The 22021-nt window shown below is 39.2% G+C and overlaps 1 protein-coding gene across 1 annotated transcript in view; it reads right to left on the bottom strand.

Annotated features, from left to right (window-relative positions):
* Positions 1-22021, bottom strand: part of LOC124078996 (antigen WC1.1-like) — a 58819-nt gene that overhangs the window by 17189 nt on the left and 19609 nt on the right. The window contains 5 exon segments of the mRNA XM_046424148.2: positions 98-412; positions 490-582; positions 7031-7348; positions 7440-7748; positions 11798-12106. Of these exon segments, the coding sequence (XP_046280104.2) occupies positions 98-412; positions 490-582; positions 7031-7348; positions 7440-7748; positions 11798-12106 (1344 nt within the window).

Below are 22021 nucleotides of genomic sequence, written 5' to 3' on the forward strand. Positions count from 1 at the left end.
CCCTGCTACCAATTTCCCCTCCTCTGCCCTAAAGCTCAGGTACCATCCTGCACACCCTTCTCACTTCTCCCACCTGTGCACAGTGTGAACCACAGACCTGAGCAGATGACCCCCGCATCCTCCTTGTGCCTGCAGTTGTGCTGCCCCCAGCCCTGGGAAGGGCACTGCCACACATAGGCCTCCTCTCCTGTGCAGTTCAGCTCATCCAGCCAGATGGGCCCTGATCCCTCTTCAAAGTGAGCAGAGATGGTGGCCTCCAGGGCCACTCCACAGCCCAGCTGTCTGCACACCACGTGGGCATCACTCAGGTCCCAGCTGTCATCACAGATGGAGCCCCAGGAGCCCTGCTGCAGGATCTCCACTCTCCCTGCACAGTGACTGCCCCCGTCCACCAGGCGGAGTTGTCTGCTGTCTGAGGAGAGACAGGGTCATGTCAGTGGGTATTTGCACAGGGAATGGGAAGGTTCTGGTGTTGGGGGCCTTGCTCACCTGAGCAGTTGGCAGTGTGGCCCTCTGAGGCTGTGGAGCTTGCTGGGTCAGACCAGGAGTCATTGCACTGGGGCAGCAGCTGGGTCTGGTTACCTATAGAAGCAGGTAGAGAGCAGGAAACTGAATTAAAGTACATAATAATCTAGGGATGGCATTTGAAAGTGTAGGACATGATCAGTAATTTCCTATCTTCAGAGCTGATCTCAATGGAGATTTCTGCTTCTGACTCAGGCAGACTCTTAGGCTTTTTATAAAATAGTAGGAATGACTTTAGGAAAATGGGAGTGTGCCAGTTCTTCTTGAGAGCATTCTACACCTTCTAGCAAAACTTTTGGAGTCAAGTTCAGAGAAAAGTAAAAACTGGGATCAGCTAGTGAATACAATTAATAATTTAGACTTAATGAACATATATAGACTATTTCATCCATCAAGGACCGAATATACTTTCTTCTCAGCAGCACATGGAATCCTTCTCTAAAATAGAACATATCTATCTTAGGCCACAAAGTAATTCTTAGCAAATACAAAAAAAGTAGAGATAACACCTTGCATTTTATCATCAGATGATAATGGAATACAATTAGAAATCAATGAAAAAAATAGAAGCTACTTTAACACTTGGAGACTATGTAGTACACTATTAAATGACCAAAAGATATCAGAAGAAATCAGGGATGAAACAAAAAAATACATAGGAGTAAATGAAAATAGTGACACAACATATCAAAATCTTTGGGATACTATGAAGGCAATATTAAGAGGAGAGTTCATTGCATTAAGCTCATTCACTAAAGGAATAGAAAGTCAACAAATAAATAGCCTAATAAATCTCAAATCCCTAGAAAAAGAACAAATCAACACCAAACACAGGAAGAGACAAGAAATAATTAAAATAAGAGCTGAAATCAATGAAATTGAAACAAAAGAAACAATTCAAAAAATCAACAAAAAGTTGGTTCTTTGAAAAAAAAATAAAAAAATCAATAAATCCTTAGCCATGCTAAAACAAAGAGAAAATTCAAATTACTAATATTTGTTATGAAAAAAAGAAATATCACAGTGGACACTACTGAAATACAGACAATAATCAGAAACTATTTTGAAAATTTATATGCCAGTAAAATAGAAAATCTTGAAGATATCAACAAATTTCTAGAGACACATGACCTACCCAAATTGAGTTAGGAGGACATATACAATTTAAACAGATCAATTTCAAGAAATAGAAGAAGCATCAGGCATGTGGAACATGCCTGTAATCCCAGTGGCTCAGGAGGCTGAGGATGGAGGATCATGAGTTCAAAGCCAGACTCAGCAAAAGTGAAGTACTAAGCAACTCAGAGAGACTCTGTCTCAAAATAAAATACAAAATAGGGCTGGGATGTAGCTAGGTGGTCAAGTGCCTATGAGTTAAATTCCCAGTAATCCCCTTCCCCACAAAAATGAAATAGAAGATGCCATCAAAAGTCTACCAACTAAGAAAAGTCCAGGACCAGACAAGTTCTACAAGACCTTCAAAGAAGAATACCAATATTCCTTATATTAGTCCATGAAATAGAAAAGGAGGGAACCCTTCCAACTCATTCTATGAAGCTACTATTACCATGATACCAAAACCAAGACACATCAAGGAAAGAAAACTTCAGAGCAATATCCCTGATGAACATAGATGCAAAAATTCTCAATAAAATTCTGGCAAATCACATACAAAATCATATTAAAAAGATAGTGCACTATGATCAAGTGGGGTTTATCCCAGATATATAAGGCTGGTTCAACATATGGAAATCAATAAACACAATTAATCACATCAGTAGACTTAAAGAATAGACCTAGAAGGGGAATAGCTGGGTCAAATGGTGGCTCCATTCCCAGCTTTCCAAGAAATCTCCATACTGCTTTCCAAATTGGCTGTACCAATTTGCAGTCCCACCAGCAATGTACAAGTGTACCCTTTCCCCCACATCCTCGCCAGCACTTGTTGTTGTTTGACTTCATAATGGCTGCCAATCATATGATCATTTCAATAGATGCAGAAAAAGCATTTGAAAAAATGCAGCACTGCTGTTCAAGACATCAGAAAAACTAGGGATAGTAGAAACATGCCTCAACATCATAAAAGCTATATGTGCCAATCCCAAAGCCAACATCAATCTAAATGGAGAAAAACGGAAAACATTCCTTCTAAGAACTGGAACAAGACAGGGATGTCCTCTCTCACTACTCCTATTCAACATAGTTCTTGAAACTCTAGCCAGAGCAATTAGACAGGAGAAAGAAATTAAAGGGGTACAAAGAGGAAAAGAAGAACTTAAACTATCCCTATTTGTTGATGACATGATCCCATATTTAGAAGACCCAAAAAAGTCTACCAGAAAACTTCTAGAACTAATAAATGAATTCAGCAAAGTAGCGGGATATAAAATTAACAACCATAAACCAAACATGTTCCTATAAATCAGTGATGAATCCATTGAAAGAAATTAGGAAAACTCCCCCATTCACAATAGACTAAAAAAGTTAGAATATTTGGAAATCAATCTAACAAACCTCTACAATGAAAACTACAGAACACTAATGAAATAAATTAAAAAAGTCCTTAGAAGATGGAAATATCTCCCATGTTCTTGGACAGTAGAATTAACATTGTTAAAATGGCCATATTCTCAATAGTGCTATACAGATTTAATGCAATTACCATTAAAATTCCAATGACATTTTTCATAGAAATGGGAAAATCAGTCATAAAGTTCATTTGGAAAACAAGAGTCCCAGAATAGCCATAGCAATCCTTAGCAAGAAGACTGAAGCAGGAGGCATCACAATACCAGATGTTAAGTTATACTACAGAGCTATAGTGACAAAAACAGCATGGTATTTGCACCAAAAACAGACATGAAGACCAATGGTGGAGAACAGAAGACACAGATACAAACTTATATAAATACAATTATTTTATACTATACAAAAGTGCTAAAAACATACATTGGAGAAAAGATATGACTCTTCAACAAATGGTCTGGGAAAACTTGCCATGCATATGTAGCAAAATATAATTGAACTCAAACTTCTCACCTTGCACAAAAATCAACTCAAAGTGGATTAAAAACTTAGGCATTAGACCAGATCTTGGCACCTAATAGAATAAAAAGTAGGCCCAAATTTATATCATGTCAGCTTAGGAACTGACTTCTTTATTTTTATTTTTATTTTTTTTTATTGTTGGTTGTTCAAAACATTACAGAGTTCACACTTTGATTCAAGTGGGTTATGAACTCCCATTTTTACCCCATATACAGATTGCAGAATCACATCAGTTACACATCCATTGATTTACATATTGCCATACTAGTGTCTGTTGTGTTCTGCTGCCTTTCCTATCCTCTACTATCCCCCCTCCCCTCCCCTCCCCTCCCCTCTTCTCTCTCTACCCCCTCTACTGTCATTCATTTCTCCCCCTTGTATTATTTTCCCCTTTCCCCTCACTTCCTCTTGTATGTACTTTTGTATAACCCTGAGGGTCTCCTTCCATTTCCATGCAATTTCCCTTCTCTCTCCCTTTCCCTCCCACCTCTCATCCCTGTTTAATGTTAATCTTCTTCTCATGCTCTTCGTCCCTACTCTGTTCTTAGTTACTCTCCTTATATCAAAGAAGACATTTGGCATTTGTTTTTTAGGGATTGGCTAGCTTCACTTAGCATAATCTGCTCTAATGCCATCCATTTCCCTGCAAATTCTATGATTTTGTCATTTTTTAATGCAGAGTAATACTCCATTGTGTATAAATGCCACATTTTTTTTATCCATTCGTCTATTGAAGGGCATCTAGGTTGGTTCCACAGTCTTGCTATTGTGAACTGTGCTGCTATGAACATCGATGTAGCAGTGTCCCTGTAACATGCTCTTTTTAGGTCTTTAGGGAATAGACTGAGAAGGGGAATAGCTGGGTCAAATGGTGGCTCCATTCCCAGCTTTCCAAGAAATCTCCATACTGCTTTCCAAATTGGCTGTACCAATTTTCAGTCCCACCAGCAATGTACAAGTTTACCCTTTTCCCCACATCCTCGCCAGCACTTGTTGTTGTTTGACTTCATAATGGCTGCCAATCTTACTGGAGTGAGATGGTATCTTAGGGTGGTTTTGATTTGCATTTCTCTGACTGCTAGAGATGGTGAGCATTTTTTCATGTACTTGTTGATTGACTGTATGTCCTCCTCTGAGAAGTGTCTGTTCAGGTCCTTGGCCCATTTGTTGATTGGGTTGTTTGTTCTCTTATTGTCTAATTTTTTGAGTTCTTTGTATACTCTGGATATTAGGGCTCTATCTGAAGTGTGAGGAGTAAAGATTTGTTCCCAGGATGTAGGCTCCCTATTTACCTCTCTTATTGTTTCTTTTGCTGAGAAAAAACTTTTTAGTTTGAGTAAGTCCCATTTGTTGATTCTAGGAACTGACTTCTTTAAGAAGACTCATAAAGCACAAGAAATGAAATCAAGAATCAACAAATGGGATGAATTCAAACTAAAAATCTTCACAGCAAAGGAAACAATCAAGAATGTGATTAGAGAGCCTACAAAATGGGAGAAAATTTTGCCACCTGCACCTCAGATAGAGAATTATTCTCCAGGATATATAAAGAACTCAAAAAACTCAACACCAAAAAACCAAATAACCCAATTAATAAATGGGCAAAGGCACTGAACAGACACTTCACAGAAGAAGAAATACAATTGGTCAACAAATATATGAAAAAATATTCAACATCTCTAGTAGTTAGAGAAATGAAAATTAAAACTACACTGAAATTTCCTCTCACTTCAGTAGGAATGGTTGTGGGAAGCCATCACACTATGTGACCAGCATTTTCCTTTTCTGATTGGTGAGGCTCTGTCAGTCACTTCCCATGATCTGGCCACATCAAAGTAGAGGGTGGCCCCCATCTTGAAAGTTGTAAAAATGTAGCAAAATGTGTCTTCATGCATAGGCATGCCTTCCTGCAGCCCCATGAGTCCTTCGTGATATTACACCTTTGCCCTGTTTGGGATAGAATGTTCCATGGAAATGCCCTTTGTGTGTCCCCTTCTCTTGCTCTGCCTTTGGGTGTGGCCTTCCTAGATGTCAGTCAACCTGCTGACAGCAGACATCATGAAGCTAGACTCAGACCCTTGAAACCTGACCCCTTGCCTCATTTGAATGGCTCCTCCTCCATGAAAAGGGGGTCAGCATGCGCTCTCTCTCTCTCTCTCTCTCTCTCTCTCTCTCTCGACCCTTGAGGTCAGAGGAGCCATCATAGGACCCTCAAAGAAAAATGTATTTCTGTCTCTTGTGTGATTATTTCATGCAGCCCCGTTCCCATGGAGTGACCCTGAGTGTTTTTGTTGCCAGGAATGCGACAAATGGAAATTATCAAGAATACAATAACAATAAATATTGGCAAGGATGTGGAGAAAAAGGTCTACTCATACATTGTAGGTAGGACTGCAAATTGGTGCAACCATTATACAAAGTGGTATGAAGATTCTTTAGAAACCTTAGAATGAAACCACCATTTGATTCAGTTATCCCACTCCTTGGCATATACACAAGGGACTTAAAATCAGCATTCTGAAATCACATGGCACATCAGTGTTCATAGCAGCTCAATTCACAATAGCTAAGCTATGGAACCAACCTAGGTGCCTTTCAGCAGATGAATGGATAGAGAAGATGTGATATCTCTATATATCTATATATATCTATATCTATCTATCTATCTATCTGTATATATATACACATTGAAATATTACTCAGCCATAAAGAAAATGAAATTATGACATTTGCCAGTAAATGGATTGAACTGGAGAATATCATGCAAAATGAGATAAGCCAATCCCCCAAACCCAAAGCTGGAAGGTTTTCTCTGATATGTGGATGCTAATTCACAATAAGGGCCAGGGGGCTAAGGAAGAATAGATGTACTTTGGATTATACAGAGGGGAATGAATGGATGGGAGGGGATGTAGGGGTAGGAAAGATAGTAGAATAAATCAGACATTATTACCCTATGTGCATATATGATTACATGACTGGTGTAACTCTGCATCATGTACAACCAGAAGAATGAGAATTGATACTCCATATATGCATAATATATCAAAATACATTCTATTATCATGTACAGCTAGTAAGAATAATATATACATTTTATATATATATATATATATATATATATATATATATATATATATAAAATAGAAAATGTTTGAAGCAAATATGGTAGCCAAAGTTTAAGATTTGAGAAAATTTTGCAGAGGGTATTTGGATGTTCTTTATCTTACTGTTTTTCTGTAATGTTTAATCTATATAGGTAATAATAAACCTATAGCCTTTGTCAATAAAAAAAATCCTCTGAAAAACGCCCTTGACATGGCCTGAAACATGAATGATCATTGAGAAGAACAATATTTCACCAAGGAATGTCTCACTTTTATAGTCTGCTCTCCATGCTGTCTGCTCTTAGAGACAAGTCACTCAAAAACATTCTGTCAGCCCTGACCTCTCTTACCTGAGCAGACCACAGAGGCTGTGTTTCCATGGGCACAGGCAGGAACACCCAGGGCAGTCACAGGACAATTCCACAAGAAGGACTCAGACCCTGAGCAGTGAAATCGGTCTCTCCAGATCTCATCTCCTCCTTCCACAAAGTACTCTCCCTTTGGGGTGGAGATGGCGACTCCACAGCCCAGCTGACGGCAAACAACATTGGCATTGGCCATATTCCAGTGGGAGGCACAGAGTGTTATCCAGCCTCCAGAGGTCTTCATCTCCACTTGGCCCTCACACTGAGAGCTGCCATTTTTCATGAGCCTGACTTCTGTGTACTCTGGCAGGAGAAGACAGGATTTCAGTAACATCTCACGTTTGTTACCACATCAGAGTGTGCAAAAAGGTTAAAGTCCTGATGTGGGTCTCACCTGAGCAGACAACTTGCACAGCCCCTCTGTGTTGGCAGCTGCCTGCAGGACAGGGCACTCTGGGGCAGAACCAGAGCTCAGGCTCCCACCCCTTACACTGGAACTCTTCAGCCCAGACCTGTTCACTGGCCTCTCTGAGGGGCAGGTCCAAGAGAAAAGATGCTGCCTTGCCACACCCCAGCTCTGCACAGATGACCTGGGCAGTGGGCAATGTGAAATTCCCATAAGGTACTGGAATCCATCCTCCTCCAGAATTCACTTCCACTTGTCCAGAGCAAGGTCCACCTCCTCCATCCAACCGCACAAATCCTGTGGAAGAAAATAACCAGTACAATGAGTATCTTGGGGAGGCATCTGGCTACAGATATGGAATTGCAATGTGATAGTAAGTTAATGCCCTGAAGAAGGGAATTCTGTCTTTGTAAAATAACATGCTCAGTAATTTTTTTTTCAAAGTAAGTCATCAAAATGGAATTTACTCAGTATGGGTAAAGATGCCTCTGATCAGGAAAGAATAAAAATGCGGCACAGAAGTCCTCAAAGGAGACACAATCTATACTTTCTGCCCAGGTCTGATATAGAAGAGAGGTTAAAAAGACAATATTGAGGGCATGCTTCTATGTTTTCTTATTTACAATACTAACATCTTTTCAGAATTTGCCATGTTCCAGAAATGTTTCTAGGTGCTGCATTTGTATATTTGAAGAGCTTTACATCTAGTGGGGAGAAGACCAGTTTTAAGTCATTTGAAGTTTGTGAGTCACTGAGTGGAAAAAGAAAGAAAAATTGCATCTGTAGAAATCTATTGATTCATAGGAATCATTCTCACTCGAGTAAATTAAAAATTGCAGTCATATATATCCTTGTCTGATCTTTTGCTCTATAGATATATTGCTTCCTTGGGCACGTTTCAAGCTTCTTATGAAAGTATCATCCAATGGACATTTTCTTCCTCTATTCTGACCTTCTCAATACCTGAGCTTTAAGTCACTCCTGCAAATCATTTTTCTCCTTTTGTGCCAGAGGGATATACAAAAGTCACACAAATGGACACAGATTGCTCATCCCACACCAGGGTCTTAAGTGATGCTGAGGTAATTCTTAGGTGCTCTTTGTCAACCCACCAAGGCCATCCCTCAGATATTGTAAGCTTTTTCTATCTTCACAAAATTTTTTTCTCCATGTCCCATTCTTTTCAAACTTACCTGCCAATATACTCTTCTTGTATCATTGTTTCCATCAGATATAAATAATTTCCTCATATCATATCACCTTTATATTTTCCTTAGTTTTCAAATTTATTTTAAGTGATACCTAATGACATAGTGTACATATTAATGGAGTAAATTCATATTCTGATACATATATATGTTGCATTTATTTTCTCCTGAAAAACTTTTCATTTCTTTTTGGTGAAAGATTCCAATATGCTTTCTTCTAGCTTTTGAAATGTGGTTCATGATTGTTTTCTATAGTCATCCTCCTGTGCCACAGTGCACCAGAACTTATTATTCCTATTTAAGTAAAACCCATTATTCATTGATCAGTCTGTTGCCTTCCATTCCCATTCCCTATACTCTCTAGTCTATGGTAACCACAATTCTACTCTCAACATCTATGAGGTCAACTCTTACATATTTGACATACAGTGAGACTATAAGATACTTGTCTTTCTTTGCCTGACTTATTTTGCTTTACCTAGTGATCTCCTGACCCATGCATGTTATCTCAGGATTTATTTCATTTTTATGGCTAAATAGTATCCCATCATATTTCACTTATTTATCCATTTATCAGCTGATGGGCATTTAGATTATTTCAATTTCTTAGCTACTATGAATAGTGCTGCCATAAACATGGGAGTCCAGATGTCTCTTCAACAGTGATTTCACTTCCTTTGGACATATGCTCAGCATTGGGATTGCTGTATCATATGGTAATTTGGTGGGGGGCAGGATGTCTGATAATGTCTTTGTACCTCCTTTATTTCTAAAGGATAGATTTTTCTGGATTCAGTATTCTTGATTGGTAGGTTTTTCTTCATTTCTCTGAAAATCTCATGGCACTCACTTCTGACCTATATGTTTACCATTGAGAAGTCTGCCATCAGGTGAACTGGGACATCCTTATATGTTATTTGTTTGTTTAATTTTTTCTCTTGATGTCTGAGAGTCTTTATCTTTTACCTTTGACAGCTGTATTATAATAGATAGAGATAAGAACCTGAGGCTCCCAATCACAACTGCCCAACTAATTTTTCACCTTCAAGCAGAGACAACTAACTATCTTCTTATTGTGCTATCAGGGGTTGAGGAGGAATGAGGTGGGAAGTCCTGTGGCCAATAATGGTGCAATGGTATATCACACCTTGAAGCCACAGCCTGCTGAGGCAACACAGAAGTGGGGAGGGACCAAGGCCCTCAGTGCTATGAGCTGCCTACTGCTAAGGTGGACTTAAGGCTCCAGACTCCTGCAACCAGCCACAGGTGCTGCAGGCTCTTCTTGAGTCTGTCTCACCAGCACACAGGTCTTGCTCAGTTACTTCTAGTCTATGTCTGAGGCCTCTAATACCTACTCAGTGCCGGGTATTATCATGGTAGGCCTGGCACTGAACTCCAAGACAAAGTGCTGTGCCAGCACTGTGCCCTGATCCTTAGAAAGTCTTGCTTTCCCCTCTTCTGCTAGAGATTGGAGGACTGGTGGTAGAGACAGTCTCTTTGCTGCCCAACAAAATACAGTGCCAGAGTCTCAATGTGAGGTTATTGGCATGGGGACAGGGTTGTTGGGCTCTGTTGGGCACCAGGTTTTACTGTGGAAGACCTAGTTCTGGGTTTCAAGTCTAAGGTCTGGGCTTAATTCCCTTTTCATTCTTCAAGAATGCATCTTTCTTTATGCTAGGTTGCTTGAGGTTGGGGAAAGGGCAATTCTGATCTTTCTTCCTCATTCATGTGTCTTTTCTTTTTACCATAGTAAAAGCAGGCTCTCACCTAGTCTATTGTCTCTTATGAAGCCAGTTTGGTGTGTAAATAACAGTTAATGTGGTGTATTTGTGGGAGATCACGGAACAACCATCCTGGTCTGAGTCCTAAACTACCAAAACATTTTACCATAATAAATATGCATTAATATTTTATTGCATTCAACATTAATTTGCCAACACAGGGTTAAATTTATCTCCTAAGTATATAGATGTTGCTTTGGAAAAGAAATGTAGAGAGAATCTATTGTAGTAATAATGGAAGAAAAATCTGTGACTCAGCATTTCACTCACAGTTCTCTGGACTTTCCTGCCAATGAGCTGAGAATTGTGATGTCTGAATCTGGAAAGAATTTCCAAGTTTGCAGTAATCCATAAATTCCCCTGTAATGTATTTAATCCCATCCCTGTGCCCATACTCCTACTAACCCAGTGCAAAAAATCTCAATTCAACTGAAAAAAGCAAGACTCATTCTTGTCTATCCTTTGAAAAGGGGATATTCGTGGTAATTTATGGAGATGATTTTAAGTGGAATGATTCTACAAAACCCAAACCTATCTTTTCAAGTATGGCTGTGGAGAAGGGAAAGGACAATATTTGAGGTTTACAAGAAATAATTAAATGAAGCCCATTAGCCATTGCTACTTCAAGCACCCAGTGTCCTTGGGGACCTCTTAGTCCAATGTCTCTTATTTCCCCAGGATCAGATATACACTTTTGGTCATTTTCATTCTCTTAGGCAGTGGAGAATATGCAGAGTGGGAGGCCGAACTAGCACATGACTGTGTCTGACTCCCCTGCTGCCCGGTGTGGCAACTGGAAGTCATGCTGTGATCTGGATAGCCCCGGTCTTCTAGGGTGCGAGCGACTGTGTCTTCATGCATGGGCATGCTTTCCTACATTCCCGTGGGTGGAGCTATGATCACCCGTTCCTTTGTAATATTACCTCTTGCCCTGTTTGGGATAAGAATGTTCCATGGAACTGCCCTTTATGTGTCCCCTTCTCTTACTGTGCCCTTGGGTGTGGCCTTCCTAGATATCAGTCAAACTGCTGACAGTGGACATAATGAAGCTAGATTCAGCCCCTTGTAACTTGACCCCTTGCCTCACTTGAATGGCTTCTCCTCAATAAAAAGGGTCAGCATATGTGGGCTCTCTCTCTCTGTCTCTCTCTCTCTGAACCCTTAAGGTCAGAGGAGCTTTCACAGCACCCCCAAAGAAAAAGGTATTCCTGTCTCTTGTGTGGTTATTTCGCACAGCCCAATTAGCCCAGTGATCCCTGAGTGTTTTAGCCATGAGCAACCAGGCAAATGGCGTCCTTGGGTGGGCAAAAAGGTCTGAGTGTTTAAGTCACCGGGAAAGTGGCAATGCAGACCATACCTGAGCAGATGACACCTGCGTCCCTCACATGCAAGCAGTAGTGTTGCCTCCCAGTAGGGCACTTCCACACTTGGTCCTCCTCTCCTGTGCACTTCAGCTCATCCAGCCAGATGGGCCCTGATCCCTCCCCAAATTTTGCATAGTCCATGGCATCAAGGGCCACTCCACAGCCCATTTGTCTGCACACCACGTGGGCATCATTCAGGTCCCAACCCTGATCACAGATAGTGCCCCAGGAATTCTTCTGAAAGATCTCCACTCTGCCTGCACAGCGACTGCCCCCATCCACCAGTCGGACTTGTGGAGTCCCTGAGGAGAAAGAATCATGTCAATGCTTGTATTTACAAAGGAAACGAGAAGAGTATTCTTATTTTGTGGTACTCCCTCCCTCAACCAATCCGTTGATAGAATTTGCTTTAAGATTGCAGAACTTGCTGTGTAAGATATGGAGATGTTTATACCAGGGCAGCAGTTAAGTTTCAATTCCTACCAAAATAAGTAGGAGAATTAATTGTGTAAAGAACAAGAAATGAGATTAAATACAATATAATCTAGTTAGATGTCTCAGGTAGCAGTTATTAGGTAGTTGATATCATAGATAAACTTATGATTTGTGGAATTCTTCATGGGATCTGATAACGCAATTCTAGAAATGTCAGGTTTCCTACCTTGAGTAGTTAAAAGTGTCTTTTTCTGAATGACTTCTAAAAGTCAATGGGCCAGCATCTGATTGGTTCTTATAGAGCACACACACACTTGAGTGCCAATGGCCTGAGATGTGGGAGAACCAGAGCACAGGGGATAGAGTACGGAACTGGGATGAGATCATCAGAAACCTCAGGTGACAGCCATGAATCCTGAAAGATGAGTGGACCATTGTTTGTCTCCAAATATTTCACCAATAATTCTAGGCTTCAGAGTTCAGATTGGACATGTAATGTCAAAACTTGACTCACTTTAGGTAGATTGAGCAAGTTTTCAAAAAAGATGATTCCAGATATCGACCTTCAGCTCCAGTAGGAATCATAGAATGTTACTTTTTTACCCAAAATTATCCTTCAGGAGTTGTTAATATTCAAAAAGAGGCATTTTTGGTATGGAGATAAATAGCATAAAAGAGGTACCTTTGTTGTGACTCTTTGAGTGAAAAAGATTAAGGAAAAAGGGATAGTAGTATTTTGAGAAAAGAAAAAGAGGAACTATAAAAATCTATTGATCAAACTATGTTTGATAAATCTAAACAGCATGGAGAAGCAGAAAGGCAGCCCAGAGAAAAGTACAAAGCAATTTACAACTTTATCTCTAGCTGCCTGGGTGAGGGAAGCAACCTGCAAGCATAAGGTAAGCTGGATAGTCCAGACAACCCAGATGGTGTCAGCACCAGCAGTCTTACCTGCTGTAGGAGAAACACATGGTTCTTATAAGCATTAGATCAAATTTGGGGAATTATTCTGAGAGAGAGAGTACTCTTGTACAACAAGATAGGAAGAGTGCCTGTCACAAACACCCTGACAGCATTGCATTGCAGGGGAGGGATGGAGGTCTTATTAGTAAGTTGTCTCACCCTCTGTGGAGAAGAATAATTCCAGTCGCATGTCATCTGACAATTCATGGCATTCCCATGTCGCCTCTCCAGGGATTACACTATTTTCCACAGGCTTTCCAGGGATTCACCATGGCTAGGACACTTCTCATACCCCAGTGGGCACCTTCTAGAGGCCCCTGAAGCATGTGTGTGCCTACTTATTGGGTCTGCAAACTGAAGGAAGGGCTGACTTGACCTTTGACATGCCTCCAGGTTTCCAGACAAAACACCTACAGGGATGTTATGGCCTGTCTTGTCAACACTCCCAACCTCCTTGACAGGAAATGAGGAGCACAGTATAGCCAATCTATTGCCCCCAAATGCAGCATATTTGGTGGGAAAAGAAAGGAACTGCAATTGGTTTCTTTTGCAGTCAACTGACCCCCATATACCTGGTATATTTAAATGTTAGATGACCTGGAAAGGTGTCTCCAATGCAAATACTTTGGCTGGGAGAAATTTTTGACATATATTTTTCTTCATGCTTTATTATATTTTCTTTACTATTATTTAATTAATCTGTTTTTTAATTCTTCAAATGGATTTTTCTTTTTGTTTCTCATTTTCCCCTCTCTCTCTCTCGTACTGGTGATTGAACCCAGATCACTTTACCTCTGAGCTACACCCCTTGACCTTTCTAATTTTATTTATTTTTGCTTAGGCTGGTACTGAACTTATACTCTTCCTGTCTCAGGCTTCAGAGTCCCTAAGATTACAGGCAAGTGCCACTTGCCTGGTTAATGTCCCCCTGCCCCTTTTTTAATGTGACAAATATTTTTCTTCCTCTTTTTAAATTCCCCATCTTCTTTCCCTCTTATTTTCCATCTTTAATCTTTTTTTGAATTAATTTTCCTTTTACTAATTTTTTACTTTCTTGTTCATTCTATATTTGTTCTTCCCTTTATCTATTGTTAGTGCTGTTTTAGTTTTGTTGAGTGTAATTGATTATTATTGTATTTCTATAGCTGGTTTGTTTGTTTATTTATTTATTTTGGTACTAGGGATTGAACCTAGGGGAACATAACAATTGAACCACATCCCCAGCCCTTTTTTTGTATTTTGAGACAGCCCTTTTTTTGTATTAGCAAGGCTTAGGGCCTTGCTAAGTTGCTGAGGATGGCTTTGAACTCGTAATCCTCCTGCTGCAGCCTCTTGAGCTGCTGGGATTAAGTGGCCATTTTGGATGGTCCATCAGAGGTTGGATCACAAATTTAAAGAGACTAGCAGGATAATTTAACATTATAACACGACACAGTACTTGTCCATAATTTTATTTTTGTGTTGGTTACTTCCATTGTTTGCTTCTGAGTTATGCTGGTGTTCAAATGAAGGACCTTGAACATGTTTGATGTGTGCTTTGCCATCGAGTTATAACTCCAGCCAATGTAGAGACATTGAATCTTACTAAAGCCGTGACCTAGTCCTGCTGAAGGGTTGGTGGATATTTCAACTTAATGAATAGGGAAGAGAGAAATCCACAGCTGATGAGCCACCAGCAAGTAGGCATAACTCCTGCTCCTGGACAGTCTCCAGCTTAACAACACTAGAGAAAAATAATTCAAATGTTGTGGAAAAAGTGCCTTGAATGACCTCAGCACAGGTTACTGCCATATCACTTCAGACCAAAATAAAAATAATATTGGGAAAATAACCACAGAGAGAATGTCCTACACACTGTGCTGTCTATAACAACACACCTAACTACCAGAAGGACCACATTTGTATGAGCACTACAGAGAAAGATGTGCTCTGACACAATACCTGGGGTTTCAAAACCCATTATTATCAACCAAAGAAGCTACAGAGAAACAACCTACAATGTCCACTTCAAATTAATTTCAACACTATAGGACACCTACACACTAAGGCACTTCATTAAGAGAAGGCTGCTTACTAAGAAGAACCTCATATGACAGATTTATAAACAGAAACACTAAAGTCAAGGAGGGAATGGAGTGATGTACTTAAGACCTTGAAAGAAAACAACTGTGAACTACATGACTGTGTACAGTAAAGTTATCCCTCAAAATCAAAGAAAAATAAGTCATCTGAAGAATATATTAAAGGAATTTTGACCCACTGAACCTGCACTGTAGAATGTTCTGTATCAATCCTACACACATAAGATTGTAGGAAGCACGACAACCTAGCTACTGAGAGCATGGGAAGGAATAAATCTCATTAGAAGAGCAGATAAACAATTGAGAAGGAAGAAAGAATCAAACATTATCAATTCAGTAAATCATTAAAGCTCCAAAATGAATAGGGGAGAAGGACATGACCATAGATTATTCAAACTGTCCAGAAACAAAAACAGCAACAAAATGACAGGAACTACTACAAACCCTCATAATAACTCTGAGTGTAAGTGGTCTGATTCTCCAATTAAAACATGCAGACTGGCTAACTGCATTAAAAATCAAGAGCTAACAACTTGCTGTCTGCAAGAAACTCACCAGAGAGGCAAAGACATATATAGACTGAGAAGAAAAGGATTGAAAATGATATTGCAAACAAATGGAACTTAACAGCAAACAGAAGTAGCTATATTCATATATGAAAAATACAATTTCAGAATTAGAAGAGACAAAGAAGGTCACTATGTATTAGTAAATGGAATAAACCATCAAGAAGATATAATAATTACAAATAAATATGTACCAGGTGGGACCCAACATGGTGGCAGGTGGGGAGGCAGTGCTTTCAGTACCTCCTCAAACACGGGGAGAGAGTGTCACATTAATATGTTCAGATTCTACCTGCTGAGAAACTTCTAGCAAAATTCCACTGAAGTGAGACCTGCTGGGGAATTTGTGGGATTATTGGAGGTGACAGTTTGCCCCAGATGAGTGAATCTCTGCCATGCGGCGTGGAGGTCCAGACCCACCACCCGCCGCCGCTGTGCGGTGACCAGCACAATAGGAGGCAGTTCACCAGGGCGCGGCATAGGGACCCTATGAAGAGGTTGCTAACCAAGCCTTCATGAAACAGTGAACCAGAACTGAAACCAACCGAGACTGGGTCAGACCAGAGACAGGCCAGACCCACACCTCCCTTCAGACACTCCGGCAAGGAGGCTGGGGCCCGCCATAGCAGAGAGATGACATCACCAGAGTTCGGCTGACGGGATCTATTCCCAGCAGAATCGGCTTTAGCAGGGGTGTGACTCCCACCCCCACCAGATACATACAACATTTCTAGGCATTGTCTCCAACCACAAAGGAGAGACCACAGAGATATACAAAACCAAAACAAATTTATAGGAGAAAACAGAAGCACAGCAGTTAAACAGAGTTGGAAAGTAATGTGAACACCATGAAAAAACAAGGGAAAAAAGGATTACAAACAATGCAGGAAAACTTAAATTTACAGGAGAACCTAGAGGCATCAGAAAAATGGACAGAGAAAGAACTCAAGGCATACCTGACTCAGATGGAATGGAATCTTAGAGAAGTCATTAGACAGCAAGTGCAAACAATGAAAGAATACTTTGAAAACGAATTACATAAGCAAATTCAAATAGCAAAAAATGAACTCTACCAGGAGATAGAGATTAAAAAAAATCAAACAGTAATCCCAGAAATGCAGGAAACCATAAACCAAATGAAAAAACTCAAACTAGAATATTATAAATAGACTAGATCAAATAGAAGTCAGAACATCAGATAATGAAGACAAGGTTTATCAACTTGAATATAGTCAACACAGAAAGGATGGTAAGAAATCACGAGCAATGCATCCAAGAGATATGGGATGTCATGAAAAAACCAAACTTGAGAGTCATTGGGATAGAAGAAGTTATAGAGGTTCAAACCAAAGGAATGAACAATCTGTTGAATGAAATAATCTTAGAAAACTTTCCAGATATGAAAGATGGAATAGATTGCCAAATCCTGGAAGCCTACGGGACCCCAAACATACAAAACCGTAATAGACCATCTCCAAGACACATAATTATGAAGATATCCAACATACAGAACAAGGAGAGAATATTAAAAGCTACGAGAGAAAGGAGGCAGATTACATTCAGGGGTAAACCAATTAGTTTAACGGCTGATTTTTCATCACAGACGTTGAAAGCGAGAAGATCCTGGAACAACGTATTTCAAACGCTGAAAAATAATGGATTCCAACCAAGAATACTGTATCCAGCAAAATTAAGCTTCAGATTTGACAATGAAATTAAAATATTTCATGATAAACTAAAGTTAAAAGAATTCACAGCCAGAAAACCAGCACTGCAAGGCATTTTGAGCAAAACACTACAAGAAGAGGAATTGAAAAACAGCACCCAAAACTAACAGTGGGAGGTAACTCAGTAAAGGGGGGGGAATAACCAAAGAGGAAAAACTAGCCAAATTAAAATAAATAAATAAATAAGCATGACTGGAAATACAATCCATATACCAATAGTAACCCTAAACGTTAATGGCTTAAATTCACCAATGCAGAGACATAGGCTAGTAACCTGGATTAAAAAAAAACAGATCCAACAATATTCTGCCTTCAGGAGACTCATATGATAGGAAAAGACATACACAGGCTGAAGGTGAAAGGTTGGGAAAAATCATACCACTCACATGGTCCTTGGAAGCAAGCAAGAGTGGCCATACTCATATCGAATAAAATCAACTTCAAACCTAAGTTAATCAAAAGGGACAAAGAAGGACACTATAAACTGTTAAAAGGAACCATTCACCAACAAGACATAACAATTATCAATATGTATGCACCAAATAATGGTGCTACAACGTTCATAAAACAAACTCTCCTCAAGTTCAAGAGTCAAATAGACCACAACACAATAATTATGGGTGACCTCAACACACTGCTCTCTCCATTGGACAGATCCTCCAGACAAAAGTTGAATAAAGAAACTATAGAACTCAATAACACAATCAATAACCTAGACTTAACCGACATATATAGAATATATCAACCATCATCAAGTGGATACACTTTCTTCTCAGCAGCACATGGATCCTTCTCAAAGAAAGACCATACATTATGCCATAGGGCAACCCTTAGTAAATATAAAGGTGTGGAGATAATACCATGTATCTTATCTGATCATAATGGAATGAAACTGGAAATCAATGATAAAAGAAGGAAGGAAAAATCCTGCATCACCTGGAAAATGAACAATATGTTACTGAATGATCAATGGGTTACAGAAGACATAAGGGAGAAAATAAAAAAATTCTTAGAGATAAATGAAAATACAGACACAACATATTGGAATCTATGGGACACAATGAAAGCAGTTTTAAGAGGGAAATTCATTGCCTGGAGTTCATTCCTCAAAAAAAGGAAAAACCAACAAATAAATGAGCTCACACTTCATCTCAAAACCCTAGAAAAGGAAGAGCAAAACAACAGCAAATGTAGTAGAAGGCAAGAAATAATTAAAATCAGAGCAGAAATCAACGAAATTGAAACAAAAGAAACTATTGAAAAAATTGATAAAACTAAAAGTTGGTTCTTCGAAAAAATAAATAAGATTGACAGACCCTTAGCCATGCTAACGAAGAGAAGAGAGAGAACTCAAATTACTAACATACGGGATGAAAAAGGCAATATCACAACGGACACCACAGAAATACAGAAGATAATTAGAAATTATTTTGAAACCCTATATTCCAATAAAATAGAAGATAGTGAAGAATATCGATACATTTCTTAAGTCATATGATTTGCCCAGATTGAGTCAGGAAAATACACACAATTTAAACAGACAGATAATGAAGGAGTTAATAGAAGAAGCCATCAAAAGACTACCAACCAAGAAAAGCCCTGGACTGGATGGGTATACAGTGGAGTTTTACAAAACCTTCAAAGAAGAATTAATACCAATACTTTTCAAGTTATTTCAAGAAATAGAAAAAGAAGGAGCTCTTCCAAATTCATTCTATGAGGCCAACATCACCCTGATCCTGAAACCAGACAAAGACACTTCAAAGAAAGAAAATTATAGACCAATATCTCTAATGAACTTAGATACAAAAATCCTCAATAAAATCCTGGCGAATCGAATACAAAAGCATATCAAAAAAATTGTGCACCATGATCAAGTAGGATTCATCCCTGGGATGCAAGGCTGGTTCAATATACGGAAATCAATAAATGTCATTCACCACATCAATAGACTTAACGATAAGAACCACATGATCATCTTGATAGATGCAAAAAAAGCATTTGACAAAGTACAGCATCCCTTTATGTTCAAAACACTAGAAAAACTAGGGATAACAGGAACTTACCTCAACATTGTAAAAGCTATATATGCTAAGCCTCAGGCTAGCATCATTCTAAATGGAGAAAAACTGAAGGCATTCCCTCTAAAATCTGGAACAAGACAGGGATGCCCTCTCTCACCACTTCTATTCAATTTAGTTCTCGAAATACTAGCCAGAGCAATTAGACAGACAAAAGAAATTAAAGGCATAAAAACAGAAAAAGAAGAACTTAAATTATCACTATATGCGGATGATATGATTCTATATCTAACAGACCCAAAAGGGTCTACAAAGAAACTACTAGAGCTAATAAATAAATTCAGCAAAGTGTCAGGATACAAAATCAACATGCATAAATCAAAGGCATTCCTGTATATCAGTGACAAATCCTCTGAAATGGAAATGAGGACAACCACCCCATTCACAATATCCTCAAAAAAAAAAAAAAACTTGGGAATCAACCTAACAAAAGAGGTGAAATATTTATACAATGAAAACTACAGAACCCTAAAGAGAGAAATAGAAGAAAATCTTAGAAGATGGAAAAATATACCCTGTTCATGGATAGGCAGAACTAACATCATCAAAATGGAGATATTACCCAAAGTTCTCTATAGGTTTAATGCAATGCCAATCAAAATCCCAATGGCATTTCTTGTAGAAATAGATAAAGCAATCATGAAATTCATATGGAAAAATAAAAGACCCAGAATAGTAAATGCAATTCTAAGCAGCAAGTGTGAATCAGGCGGTATAGCGATTCCAGATTTCAAACTATACTACAGAGCAATAGTAACAAAAACAGCATGGTACTGGTACCAAAACAGGCAGGTGGACCAATGGTACAGAATAGAGGACACAGAGACCAATCCACAAAATTACGACTTTCTTATATTTGATAAAGGGGCTAAAAGCATGCAATGGAGGAAGGATAGCATCTTCAACAAATGGTGCTGGGAAAACTGGAAATCCATATGCAACAAAATGAAACTGAATCCCTTTCTCTCGCCATGCACAAAAGTTAACTCAAAATGGATCAAAGAGCTTGATATCAAATCAGAGACTCTGTGTCTGATAGAAGAAAAAGTTGACTCCGATCTACATAGTGTGGGGTCGGGCTCCAAATTCCTTAATAGGACACCCATAGCACAAGAGTTAATAACTAGAATCAACAAATGGGACTTACTCAAACTAAAAAGTTTTTTCTCAGCAAAAGATACAATAAGAGAGGTAAATAGGGAGCCTACATCCTGGGAACAAATTTTTACTCCTCACACTTCAGATAGAGCCCTAATATCCAGAGTATACAAAGAACTCAAAAAATTAGACAATAAGATAACAAACAACCCAATCAACAAATGGGCCAAGGACCTGAACAGACACTTCTCAGAGGAGGACATACAAACAATCAACAAGTACATGAAAAAATGCCCACCATCTCTAGCAGTCAGAGAAATGCAAATCAAAACCACCCTAAGATACCATCTCACTCCAGTAAGATTGGCAGCCATTATGAAGTCAAACAACAACAAGTGCTGGCGAGGATGTGGGGAAAAGGGTATACTTGTACATTGCTGGTGGGACTGCAAATTGGTGTAGCCAATTTGGAAAGCAGTATGGAGATTCCTGGGAAAGCTGGGAATGGAATCACCATTTGACCCAGCTATTGCCCTTCTCGGACTACTCCCTGATGACCTTAAAAGAGCGTACTACAGGGATACTGCCACATTGATGTTCATAGCAGCACAATTCACAATAGATAGACTGTGGAACCAACCTAGATGTCCTTCAATAGACGAATGGATATAAAAATGTGGCATTTATACACAATGGAGTATTATGCAGCACTAAAAAATGACAAAATCATGGCATTTGCAGGGAAATGGATGGCATTAGAGCAGATTATGCTAAGTGAAGCTAGCCAATCCCTAAAAAACAAATGCCAAATGTCTTCTTTGATATAAGGAGAGCAACTAAGAACAGAGCAGGGAGGAAGAGCATGAGGAAAAGATTAACATTAAACAGGGACGAGAGGTGGGAGGGAAAGGGAGAGAGAAGGGAAATTGCATGGAAATGGAAGGAGACCCTCATTGTTATACAAAATTACATATAAGAGGATGTGAGGGGGAAGGGAACAATAAGGGAGAGAATTGGATTACAGCAGATGGGGTAGGGAGAGAACATGGGAGGGGAGAGGAGGGGGGATAGTAGAGGATAGGAAAGGTAGCAGAATACAATAGTCACTAGTATGGCAATATGTAAAAACGTGGATGTGTAACGGATGTGATTTTGCAATGTGTATACGGGGTAAAAATGGGAGTTCATAACCCACTTGAATCAAATGTATGAAATATGATATGTCAAGAGCTTTGTAATGTTTTAAACAACCAATAAAAAAAAGAA

The sequence above is a fragment of the Marmota monax genome, unplaced genomic scaffold, assembly GCF_021218885.2.
Source record: "Marmota monax isolate L192 unplaced genomic scaffold, Marmota_monax_Labrador192_F-V1.1 WCK01_AAM20220418_F8-fsc00186, whole genome shotgun sequence".
NCBI lineage: Eukaryota > Metazoa > Chordata > Mammalia > Rodentia > Sciuridae > Marmota > Marmota monax.